The 13,218-nt window shown below is 43.9% G+C and overlaps 1 protein-coding gene across 3 annotated transcripts in view; it reads left to right on the top strand.

Annotated features, from left to right (window-relative positions):
- The window catches only part of KDM4A (lysine demethylase 4A), a 55,460-nt gene that overhangs the window by 19,911 nt on the left and 22,331 nt on the right, over positions 1–13,218 (top strand). For all 3 annotated transcript variants that reach the window (XM_007535283.3, XM_016193521.2, XM_060206060.1), the window contains exons 8-11: positions 108–245; positions 1,966–2,216; positions 6,332–6,531; positions 7,493–7,851. In XM_007535283.3, the coding sequence (XP_007535345.1) occupies positions 108–245; positions 1,966–2,216; positions 6,332–6,531; positions 7,493–7,851 (948 nt within the window). The remainder of the gene's footprint in view (positions 1–107; positions 246–1,965; positions 2,217–6,331; positions 6,532–7,492; positions 7,852–13,218) is intronic.

Raw genomic sequence — 13,218 nt, 5'->3', positions numbered from 1 at the left:
GGACTTGCCCTTGGTTACTCAGCTAAGCTGTGCAGAGCTGGAGCTCAGAGTCAAGTTCTGTAGATTCTGCCATTTGGTGCAGCTGTTTCAAGTCTGCTCTTATTCAGGTGACTCAAGAAGCTGGAGAATTTATGATTACTTTCCCTTATGGCTACCACGCTGGCTTTAACCATGGCTTCAATTGTGCGGAGTCTACCAATTTTGCTACTCGGCGGTGGATTGAGTATGGCAAACAAGCTGTGCTGGTATGTGTGCTTGATTTCTTTTTGTGATTAAGAATTGTCTGAGCAAGGGCTGAGTGGTTGGAGCAGTGGGAAGAACATAGGCAGTACCATGTAGCACACCAAGTTTTGATCCCTGTGCCATTTGAGAGCATAGAAAATGCCAAGGGAACACCGTGGGTGCTGGCTTAGTGCTTTGGTGTCTCTTCCTCAACTGAAGGATGTCACACATGCATGAGATCTTTGGTTCATTTCCCTGGCACCATTTTAAAAAGGGTCTTGGGCTGGAAGACAACACATAGGACTTGCATGCTGTAGGTCCCAGATATGATGCCTATCACCATCAGGGATGTGCAAAATAGCAACATCTTGTATTTTATAAAGAATTTTATTATGGTCTGGGAGGTGACACAGTGGATAAAGCATTGGATTCTCAATCATGAGGTTCTGAGTTCAATCCCCAGCAGCACATGTACCTACCAGAGTGATGTCTGGTTCTTTCTCTCCTCCTTTCTTTCTCATGAATAAATAAATTTAAAAAAAATTTACTTATTACCATCAGGGTAATCTCTTTATTATATTTACTTATTTGATAGAAATTGAGAAGGGAGGGGGAGAGACAGGGAAATGAAAACTGCAGTCTTATTTTACCAGTCATGAAGCTTTCCCTCTACAGATGGGGATCAGGAACTTGAACCCAGGTCCTTGTGCACTGTAATGTGTATGTTTAATCAGGTGCCACAGCCTGCCCCATTCAGGGTTATCTCTAGGGCTCAGTGCCTGCGTAGTGAATCCACTGCCCCCAGTGGCATTTACTTTTTCCTTTCCATTTACTTGATAGGTTAGAGCAAAATTGAAAGGGAAGGGTGGGAGGGGCAGGAAGAGACAGAGAGATACCTGTAGCACTATTTCACTGTGTGAAGCTTTCCCCTTGTAGGTGGGAACTGGTGGCTACTGTGCAAAAGGATATAGATTCAAGCCTGTGGTCCCCACCTGTGGGGTGGGGGGAGGCATTTTGTCAGTAGTGTAATAGTGTAGCAGGCATCTCCCCTCTGTGTCTCTTTTGTTTTGGTATTAATCTCGATCAAAAGAAAAGTGAATAAAGAAAGAAAAAATAGAAAACCACACACATATTTATTTCTTCCTTTTGCTACTCTGGGATTTCTCTGTGAGACAGCCTTAGGGGTTTTCTTTTACTTTGGGAAGCAGCAGGGTTGGACCTTTGACCAGTAGTGGCCTGGGTTATGTGGCAGGATAGATACCAGAGCACACTAACATTCTATGGGACCTCTTGTATGAACTTGGGGCTTTCTGCATGCAAGTCTGGTGCTCTGTGAACTATGAACCTCCTGGGCTGCATAGTATTTGTCCAGGTATCTGCATATTATCTATTCAAAGGTATATTGGCCATCCTGTGGTCTAAGTGCAGAGCTTCCCCATAAGGATTTTCTCTGCAAATTCCCCCCCCCCCCCCAGACACAGGAGAGCCTGGGTGGATCTATCCCAGTCCCTACTGTGACTTCATTGCCTGCTTCCCTCCATGTTTGAAGACCCTGTAAAGATAATGTGTCCTCAGCCTATGCAGGAGGTTTAAATCCATAGTTTAAAACCAAAATTTGGTTTAAAACCAAATAGTGACTTGAAACTATCTTCTGTCTTCTCATTTGGACAGAGGAGATGGACTGTGAGGGTGAGGTAGTAAAGTCTGCTCACCTAGAGCCCTTCTGTTTTTATTTTCTGACAGTGTTCCTGTAGAAAGGATATGGTGAAGATCTCTATGGATGTGTTTGTGAGGAAGTTCCAGCCAGAAAGGTACAAACTCTGGAAAGCTGGGAAGGACAGTATGGTTATTGACCACACTCTGCCCACACCAGAAGCAGCCGAGTTTCTTAAGGAGAGTGAACTGCCCCCAGGAACTGCAGAGGAGGAGGAGGAGTGCCCTGAGGAGGCTATGAAGGGACTTGAGGATGGAGTGGAGGGTGAATCAAAGCTCAGGTAAGCCAGTACCCATTGGGCAGAGCTCTTTGAAAGAAGAGTGTTTGTTTGGGCAATTCTTCACCATGTGCTAAAAGTGGTTGTTTTGGTCATCAAGATTTTACTGCTCCAGGTTGACTATCAGACAGAACTAGAGAGAGGGTGTGTGTTTTTGTGGAATGTGGAGGCTAGGAATGCTACAGCACCAGAGCTTCCTGGGTTCTTAGTCAGTGATCTTGCCAGATCAACACGAGGCTGTTTGTTCCTTCAAACCCCTACCCCCGACCTCTTCTCTGTCTGTCTGTCTGTCTGCCTGTCTTTCTGTATCTATCTGTTTAATTTTTTTTTTCTTATTTTACCAGAGCACTGTTTTGGTAGTATGGGGGATCAAACCTGGGACTATGGAGCCTCAGGCATGAGAGTCTGTTTGCATAACCATTATGCTATCTACCCCTGTTATTCATCCATCAATTTATCTTTACTAAAGGGGATGCAGACTATCACTATGACATGTGTGATGCTGAGGATTGAACTCAGAACCTCATGCTTCAGAGTCCAACACTTTATCCACTATCCACTATTTGGACCTAGAGATGCTCTTTCTATTTGTGATTTATTTATTTATTTATATTGGATAGAGAGAGAAATCAAGAGAGGAGGGAGTGAAATAGAAAGGGAGAGAGACACCTGCAGCCTTGCTTCACCACTTGTGAAACTTTCCCTCCACAGGTGGAGACCAGGAGCTTGAACCGGGGTTCTTGTGCACTATAGTGTGTGCACTTAACCAGGTGTGCCACTGCCTGGCCCTGAGACGCTCTTTTTTTTTTTTAATTTTTAATAATTTATTATTGGATAGAGACAAAGAAATTGAGAGTGGAGGTAGAAGTAGGAAAAGAGACAGAGAGATACCGGCAGCCCTACTTCACTACTTGTGAAGCTTTAGCCCTGCAGGTGGGGACTGGGGGCTTGAACCTGGGTAGTGCTGCACACACTAATGTGTGTGCTTAACTAGGTGCTCTACTGCCTGGCCCCTTGACTTTTTTTTTCTTCTTCTTTTTAATTATTTTAATTTATTTGATAGAGACAGAAATCAAGAGGAAGGGGGAGACAGACAGGGAGAGAGATAGAAAGACACCTGCAACCCCGCTTCACCACTTGCAAGCTTTCCCCTTGCAGGTGGGGAGCAGGGGCTTGAACCTGGGTCCTTGTGCATTGCAACATGTGTGTTCAACCAGGTGCACCACCATTCAGCCCCACTTTTTTTTTTCTTTTTAAAAATATTTTATTGGACTGAAACATTGAGGATGTTCAGACCCCTAAAATATTTATATTGGACTCTCAAGCATGAGGTTCTGAGTTCAATCACTGGCAGCAGCACATGTACCAGAATGATGTCTGGTTCTTTCTCTCCTATCTTTCTCATAAATAAAAAAATCTTTTAAAAAATATTTTATTTATTATTTATCAGATACAGAGAAATCAAGGGGGGGAGAGATGCCTGTAGCATTGCTTGGTTTTCTTTAAACAAATAGAGCTACTTACAAATTAATTTTGGCAAGAATAACTCTGGAAATAGAAAATCATACATTTATAGCATATATACATAGACACACATATTCAGAGAGATACAAAGACCTTATGGATCACCTTTTTTAAAAAAATATTCTCTTGTTGCCCTTTTTTTTTATTGTTGTAGTTATTGTTGTCGTCATTGTTGGATAGGACAGAGAAATAGAGAGAGGAGGGGAAGACAGAGGGGGAGAGAAAGACAGACACCTGCAGACCTGCTTCACGGCCTGTGAAGCAACTCCCCTGCAGGTGGGGAGCTGGGGGCTCGAACTGGGATCCTTATGCTGGTCCTTGCGCTTTGCGCCACATGCAGTTAACCCGCTGTGCTACCACCCGACTCCCCTTTTATTTAATTAATTTATTTAATATTTATTTTCCCTTTTGTTGCCCTTTTTTTTATTGTTACTGATGTCATTGTTGGATAGGAGAGAAATAGAGGAGGGGAAGACGGGGGAGAGAAAGATAGACACCTGCAGACCTGCTTCACTGCTTGTGAAGCGACTCCCCTGCAGGTGGGGAGCCCTGGGTTCAAACCAGGATCCTTCTGCCAGTCTTTGCGCCACATGCGCTTAACCCGCTTCACTACCGCCCGACTTCCGGATCACCTTTTTAAAAAAAATATTCCCTTTTGTTGCCCTTTCTGTTTTATTGTTGTAGTTGTTGTTACTGATGTTGTTGTCGGATAGGACCGAATGAAATCGAGAGGAGGGGAAGAAAGGGGGAAGAGAAAGACACCTGCAGACCTGCTTCACCACTTACTCCTCTGCAGGTGGGGAGCTGGGGGCTCAAACTGGGATCCCTATGCCGGTCCTTGCACTTTGTGCCTCCTGTGCTTAACCTGCTGTGCTACCGCCTGACTCCCTATGGCTCACCTTTTAAAAAGTTAAGTCATGGGAATTGGGCGGTAGTGCAGTGGGTTAATAAGCCTAAGTGGTGCGAAGCACAGGCACTGGTGTAAGGATCCTGGTTTGAGGTCCCCGGCTCCCCACCTGCAGGGGAGTCGCTTCACAGGCGGTGAAGCAAGTCTGCAGGTGTATCTTTCCCCTTTCTGTCTCCCATTCTTTTTTTTTTTTATATTTATTTATTTATTTTTGCCCTTGTTGTTTTATTGTTGTAGTTATTATTGTTGTTGTTATTGATGCCTTTGTTGTTGGATAGGACAGAGAGAAATGGAGAGAGGAGGGGGAGACAGGGAGAGAGAAAGATAGACACCTGCAGACCTGCTTCACCGCTTGTGAAGCGACTCCCCTGCAGGTGGGGAGCCAGGGGCTTGAACCGAGACCCTTATGCCAGTCCTTGTGCTTTGCGCCACCTGTGCTTAACCGCTGCGCTACCGCCCGACTCCCTCTGTCTCCCCTTCTATCTCCATTTCTCTGTCCTGTCCAACAACAACATCAATAACAACAACAAAGAAAAAGAGCAACAAAAGGGAAAATAAATATATAAAATATTAAAAATAAATAAATAAGTCATGGGGGGGTGCTGGGCAGTAGTGCACCAGGTTAAGCGCACATGACGTGAAGCACAAGGAGTGATATAAGGATCCTGGTTTGAGCCCCTGGCTCCCCATCTGCAGGGGAGTTGCTTCACAAGCGGTAAAGCAGGTCTGCAGGTATCTTTCTTTCTTTCCCTCTTTCTGTCTTCCCCTCCTCTCTCGTTTTCTCTCTGTCCTACCCAACAATAATAACAAGGGTGACAAAAGGGGAAAAAATAGCCTCCAGAAGCAGTGTACTCAAGCAGGTACCAAGCCCCATTGATAATCCTGGAGGCCAAAAAAAAAAAAAAGTTGGTCACAAGCTCATGAATAGCTGTATTGGCCAATGCTCTATGCCCAAGTCAAGATTCCAGCCAGCCTCAAACACAGTGTGGGAATCTTTGGTGCTGTAGTTTCTTTTCATCTCTCTCTCTCTCTCTCTCTCTCTCTCTCTCTGCCTCTCTGTTTTTCAGTTTTCATCTGAAAAAGCCAGTTTAGAGTAGCGAAGCCCTGGAGCTGATAAAGAGAGAAGTGTCATGGGTCAGATACAATACAAAACTCACTGGTTATAGAAGTAGTTTGAGATGCTCTTTCTATGGGGTGTTCAGGCTACAACTGAGGGAGTCTTCTCCAGCATTCTCAGCATTGAGGATGTTCAGACCCCTTCTTGAGGCCTAGGAGTGGCTGGACCATAGATGTTAGAGGTAGACCTATAGCTTGCTGGGTGACTGTATTAGGAGTGAGAACTTACTTTTATAAGTGTGTTTTATTCTTTTTTTCAATTAATTTATTTATTTTCCCTTTTGTTGCCCTTGTTCTTTTTCATTGTTGTTGTTATTGATGTTGTCGTTGTTGTATAGGACAGAAATGTAGAGAGGAGGGGAAGACAGAGGGGGAGAGATAGACACCTGCATACCTGCTTCACCGCTTGTAAAACAACTCCCCTGCAGGTGGGGAGCCGGGGGCTTGAACCGGGATCCTTACGCTGGTCCTTGTGCTTTGCACCGTGTGCACTTAACCTGCTGCGCTACCACCCGACTCCCAAGTGTGTTCTATTCTTGGGTGCTTAAAACTTTTGTTTCCTTCCTTGCAGCCTAGCCAAACACCGGATAGGGACAAAGAGGCACCGGGTTTGTCTAGAAATACCACAGGAAGTATGTCAGAGTGAGCTCTTCCCCAAGGAGGAGTTGAGTTCTGGACAGTACGACATGACAGAGTGTCCAGCTGCCCTTGCGCCTGTGAGACCAACTCACAGCTCAGTACGGCAAGTCGAGGATGGTCTCATTCTCCCAGGTTAGTTGATCATGGAGTATTTCTCTCACACTCCTATAGCGTCTGCCTTACTTGAGATGTTATATTGAGGGCAGGGTCACAGATGAGCAGCCAGGAAGACAGTTGAGCTGAGTGTGGAATTGGAGTATGTGGCGAACTGTTTACTCCCTCTGCCTTGTGAGGAGTCCGGAGAGCACTGAAGGCTTTTGTGCATTTTATCCACATTTTATTATTACTATTTTATTTATTTATTTATTTTGTAATATATAATAACCAAACCACTATTCACCTCTGGTTTATAGTGGTGTTAGGAATTGAATCTGGAACCTTGGAGTTTCATGCCTAAAAATTGTTTTACATAAATTACCATTATGTTATCTCTGCTCCCCACCCACCCTGTTCCATCTACATCCTTTTGATACTTTGGTATGGAGTCTGCACTGACTGTGGGACCTTGGGCTGGGCTGCCCTCTCTCTCTCTTTTTCTCTCTCATTCTCATTATTTTTATTTGTTGGATAGAGACAGCCAGAAATTGAGAGCAAAAGACACATGCAACACTGCTTCACCATAGACCTTTCCCCCTGCAGGTGGGGACCAGGGGCTTGAACCTGGGTCCTTGCACATTGTAACCTGTGCACTTAACCAGGTGCACCACCCGGGCTCCCTTCTCTACAACATATTTGGTAGCTTGCCTGTGCCATGTCTTTGAGCTTCAGGCTTTAATTTCCTGTTGATTTCTGAGGGAATGGCAGCTGCCACTTACTGGGTGTCTGCTGTCTCTTAAATAACAAGGGTATTACTTAAGAATCAGAGATGAGCCTGAAGGCTCATAGTAGTTAGGTTCAGGTCATACAGTGACCCAACAGCCAGCATTCAAACCAGGCTTCACCATCACTGGGCTCTTGGTGCTTTGCCACTCTGCCTTTCACCACATTTGGACATTTAGGAAGAAGTTAGTTCTAATGTATGTATATGTTTCAGATTATTCTGACTCCACTGATGTCAAATTTGAAGAGCTTAAGAATGTCAAACTAGAAGAGGAGGAGGAAGAAGAGGAAGAGGAGGAACAAGAGGCAGCTGCCTTGGATCTTTCTGTGAATCCTGCTTCTATTGGGGGCCGCCTTGTATTCTCAGGTTCTAAAAAGAAATCATCTTCCAGTCTGGGCTCCAGTTCTTCACAGGATTCTGTTTCTTCTGACTCAGAAACCAGTGAACCTTTGACCTGCCAAGCCCCAGGGCATGCCCATGCCGAAGGGGATAGCAGGACTGCAGCAGGAGAACCATGCAGGAGGAAGAAGGGAGGTGCTGCCAGAAGCATCAGTGAGCGAGAGCTTTCAGAGGTACTCTGGGGGTGGGGTGTATGTGGGGGGGGGGTGCTGTGAAGGGGAAGTGGATCTATGAGGTAGCAATCTGCTGGTGTGCAGGGTGGACCTGCATTTAGTAGAGCTAGGTGGCATTGGCTGTCTTCCAGCTTGTTTTTTGCTGGGAATTCCTGTTATCTCTGTCACTAATCGGAAGAGCTACAGTGTGTTGATGGGATTCAGGCAAATCAGTTGCATTCTCTTACCCTCCTTGCTATAAAGGCATAAAGATTAGAGTGGGATTACTTAAAACTCAGATGTTTGAGGGTTAGGGATGAGGTGACCAAATTTTGACTGACATACTAGGCTTTCATGAAAATTCTTCTCCATCCCCTAGACTTTCTTCAGCATTCTGTTTAACATGTTTACAGCACCTTTGGTGACCAAAATAAATTGATAAAGTTGTTTAAGTGAACAACTTCTTGAGTGCACGATGTCACTAAAAGCTATCTATGTCTTTTCTCTGTTCTGTGTAAAAAGGCTTTTGGTGGGTTTGAGTGGGATGCTGCAGAGCTGAGTTGGATACAACTGGATTCCTGCCTACCCAGGTGACCAGCTTTGGCCTCCCAGCATAAATGGGTCACATTATAACTTTGGGTGGGTATGCAGTTGGGGTCATGACACATAGTAGAAATGAACAAGTTGTCTTTATTTCCGATTCCCTTAAAGAATAGTTTTGTCTTTCAAAAAATTACACATCTGTGGTCTGGAAAGTGGTGCAGTGGATAATAAAGCGTTGGATTCACAAGCATGAGGTCCTGAGTTCGAACCCTGGCATCTGCTTTGTCATGCTTGATCCAGGTTCAAGCCTGGCTGCTACTGCACTGGGAGAAAGGTTTAGTGGTATGGTGTCTTTTCCTCTCTCTTTACCTTAAAAAGTTGGTCTGGAATGATAAAGCCCTAGTGAGGATTCCTCCCCTGTCTCATCCAATAAAATCAGGGGTGGTGGACACTGTAAATGTCAGTCTTAAGAACTATTATGGGAGTCGGGTGGTAGCACAGCGGGGTAAGCGCACGTGGTGCAAAGCGCAAGGACCGATGTGAAGATCCTGGTTTGAGCCCCCGGCTCCTTACCTGCAGGGGAGTCATTTCACAAGTGGTGAAGCAGGTCTGCAGGTGTCCATCTTTCTCTCCCCCTCTCTGTCTTTCCCATCTCTCTCCATTTCTCTCTGTCCTATCCAACAACAAATGACATCAACAACAATAACTACAACAATTAAAAAAAAAACCCAACAAAGGCAACAAAAGGGAATAAATAATTAAATAAATATTTAAAAAAAAGAACTGTCATAAGCTAGAGCTAGCCTGTATATATGTGAGAAATTGTCCTTCCTTCCTTCCTTTTTTTTTTTTTTTTTGCCACCATGGTTGCTGCTCGGATGTTCCCCATGACTGTTATTCTCTTGTCTTTTTGATAGAGGTTGAGAGAGAAGAGGAGATACTTTTGGCACTGCTTCACTGCTCTTGAAGCCTGCCCTGTGCAGGTGGGGACTGGGGACTTAAACCTGGGTCTGTGTACTCTGCCAGGTGAACTACCAACCATCCCCTTCAAAGAATAGAGAACTAGACATTCCACCATGTTTCCTAGGTATCTTGCCATCTTTGTAATAATAACATCTGGCACATTATTATATTGACCAGATTTTAGTACTTAAAAGGAGTGTTCTTTTTATTTTTTAACCAAAGCACTGCTTAGCTCTGATTTATGGTGTTGCAGGGGATTGAATCTGGTACTTCAAAGCCTCAGCCATGGGAGTCTCTTTGCATACATAACAACTATGCTATTTCCTCACCCCAAAGGTGCATCGTCATGTAAGGTTTGCTTTTCTTCCTGTAGCTTAGAGAATAGAGGCACAACTACCACACATAACTACCCTTTGAGGGTGGTTAAAGGTGGTGGAGGTTTTAGAGCAGCCTGAGAATTTCACATTGGGGCTTCCTGTGTTTCCTCTTCTGGAGAGGGTCAAGGTGCCTCTCCTTTGTGAGAGGCATATTCACATGGGGAGGTCATTGCTGTTGAAAGACCTATTTAATGTTACTTTCTGCTGTCTCTGAATCTCAGGGCCCAGTTTCTCTAAAGACTACCTTTTCCCACATGACTGTTCCCCATCACACAGCAGGTGCAGGCTAATGTGTGATGAGCTTCATGTTTCATTCTCAGCTCTTGTTTGCAATTCTCTCTGTGCTCCCATTGCAGCTTCCAATGAAGGCTTTTCAGTTGGAAACTGGAGTCCCTCCTACTCTGGGTCGTTGTATCCGAGCCTTTCTGCCTTCATTAAGTTCTTATTTTTTCTCCAGGCTGTTGTGACACTTTAGGTCCCACTGTCCTTTGCTTGCTGTATCCTGGCTGCTTTGCCTTTAGTTGTAAATCAGAACCAAAAAAGCAACTAAAAGTGGCAAGGACTTAACCAAATACTTTTAAGTATGTGAATTGTTCAGACTATATTACAACTAAATTAGTCTTGTAGACTGCATTTTTTAAAAATTATTTTTTTGGTTGGGGGAAGGTGAAGTAATAATCATCTTTTTGGTCCATCTCTTCTTCACTTCATTGGGAACCATGTATTATTGAAGTATTTGTTGAATTTCATTAGGGAAATAATGATTTACTAACCATTTATCTCACTTGTGCAGTTTCTCACTAGGAACCACATTAAAGAAGGCAGCAGTGCAGGCACCTCTCATGGGCTAAAGTGTTCCTTACTCACATACATATGGTGTGCATATAGACCATAATGCCCCCTGTGCAAAAGTCAGATCTTGACTGAGTGAAGCTGAGTCCCATCTAGGGGCTGGGGCAGAACCTAGAACCCTCTAGATGTGTGTGTGTGTGTGCATATATATATATATATATATATATTTCTCACTAACATACCTTTCTTGCTTACTACCATACCCCAGAACCACTGAGTGCCTTCCTTGCTCCTTTTTAATTATTATTTAATTTTTTAAATATTTATTCCCTTTTGTTGCCCTTGTTGTTTTATTGTTGTAGTTATTGTTGTTATTGATGTCATTGTTGGATAGGACAGAGAGAAATAGAGAGAAGGGGAAGACAGATAAGGGGAGAGAAAGATACCTGCAGACCTGCTTCGCCGCCTGTGAAGCGACTCCCCTGCAGGTGGGGAGCCAGGGGCTTGAACCGGGATCCTTATGCTGGTCCTTGTGCTTTGCGCCATGTGCGCTTAACCCGCTGCGCTACTGCCCGATTCCCCTTTTTAATTATTTTTAAGAGAGAGAATGGGGGGCCCGGTGGTGGCACACCTGGCTAAGCATGTACATTACAGTATAATTAAGGTCCCAGCTTCAAGCCCCTAGTCCCCACTTGCAAGTGGGAAGCTTCATGAGTGGTCAAGCAGGGCTGCAGGTGTCTGTCTCTCTTGCTCTCTGTCTCCCCTTCCCTCTCGATTTCTGGCTGTCTCTGTCCAATTAATAAATATAATTAGGGTGCCAGGAGGTAGCGCAGCGGGTTAAGTGCACATGGCATAAAACGCAAGGATCAGCATAAAGATCCTGGTTTGAGCCACTGGCTCCCTTCCTGCATGGGGAGTCGCTTCATAAGTGGTGAAGCAGGTCTGCGGGTGTCTTATCTTTCTCTTACCCCCTCTGTCTTCCCGTCTTCTCTTGATTTCTCTCTCTTTTATTTATTTAATTTCTTTATTGAGGAATTAATGTTTTACATTCGACAGTAAATACAATAGTTTGTACATGCATAGCATTTTTCAGATTTCCATATAACAATACAACCCCCACTAGGTCCTCTGTCATTCTTCTTGGACCTGCCCCTCCCCCCCCCCAATTTCACTCTTTTTTATCCAACAACAATGACAACAATGGTAATAATAACAACAATGATAAACAACAAGGGCAACAAAAGGGAAAAAATAGCCTCTAGGAACAGAGGATTCATAGTGCAGACACCAAGCCCCAGCAATAACCCTGAAGGCAACACCTAAATAAAATAAATACAGTTAAAAAATAAAAAGAGAGAATGAGCACCACAACACTGGCATATGTGGATTGAGCTCAGGACCTCATGTTTGAGAGTCCCAACACCTTGTCCGTTGTGCCATCTCTCAGGCCACTCTTTATGGACTTCTCAGCTATATCCTGGTGTTAATCTCTGCTTCTGTCCATCAGGAATCACCCCTCCCCATACTCTGCTGTGCTAACAATCTTTGAGTCACTTCAGACTGTCTAAAATGTCTTGACTGCTCCTTTTTTCACCTTAGTCATTTATGACATTCCTCCTCTGGCCTAAGATTGCCCTCAAGGATCTTATAGTTCAGACTAGTAAATAGATGTAAGCAAACAATTCTCAAGTGGGAGAGACAGCAGTTCAGCTTGGGGTTGGGGGGAATAGCTGAGGGATACTACAAAGAAGGCTGCATTTTAGCTAGGTCTTAGGGTAGTCGATGCCTGCTGGATAGAATGGCATTGCAGAGGGAACCTGGGAGGGTTTACTAAGTGGTCATGGTAGCTCATGTCTGGTCAAAGCATATGAATGTCAGCAGTGTTCTTACTGGAGGGGGTGTCAGGAGCCTGACCATAGAGCCTTCCATGCTCTGTGAAGCAGTTTGACTTGAAAGTTGTGGTATGGGGGTAGAAGGAGGTTCTTCATTTTATTTGGAGATGAAGATTTCTCTTCCTTTACTTTTTTTTTAAATATTTATTTATTCCCTTTTGTTGCCCTTGCTGTGTTATTATTGTCATTATTATTGATGTCGTTGGACAGAGAGAAATGGAGAGAGGAGGGGAAGACGGGGAGAGAAAGATAGACACCTGAAGACCTGCTTCACCACTTGTGAGTCGCTTCACGGGTGGTGAAGCAGTTCTGCAGGTGTCTGTCTTTCTCTCCCCCTGTGTGTCTTTCCCTCCTCTCTCCATTTCTCTCTGTCCTATCTAACAATGACAACATCATTAACAATAACAATAATAACTACAACAACAATAAAAACAGCAAGGGCAACAAAAGGGAAAATAAATTTTAAAAATTAAAAAAATATATATATGGGTATCTTCTTAGAATTTATAGGCAATGATTATACCTAAATAAATTACAGAAGTGATTTAGTACCATCTAATACCTAATCCATAATATATATATATATATATATATATATATATATATATATATATATGTTTATATATATATATATTTTTTTACCAGAGCACTCCTCAGCTCTGGCTTATGGTGGTGCAGGGGATTGAACCTGAGACTTTAGAGCCTCAGGCATGGGAGTCTCTTTGCATAACCATTATGCTATCTACCCCTACTGTGTATAATAATATTTATCTGTCTTAATCTAGGGCATGCCTCTCTCCTCCTCCCAGCCTCATCATGCC

The sequence above is a fragment of the Erinaceus europaeus genome, chromosome 13, assembly GCF_950295315.1.
Source record: "Erinaceus europaeus chromosome 13, mEriEur2.1, whole genome shotgun sequence".
Taxonomy (NCBI): domain Eukaryota; kingdom Metazoa; phylum Chordata; class Mammalia; order Eulipotyphla; family Erinaceidae; genus Erinaceus; species Erinaceus europaeus.
The sequence above is the reverse complement of the archived record's forward strand: the minus strand, read 5'-3'. Positions and strand labels throughout refer to the sequence as shown.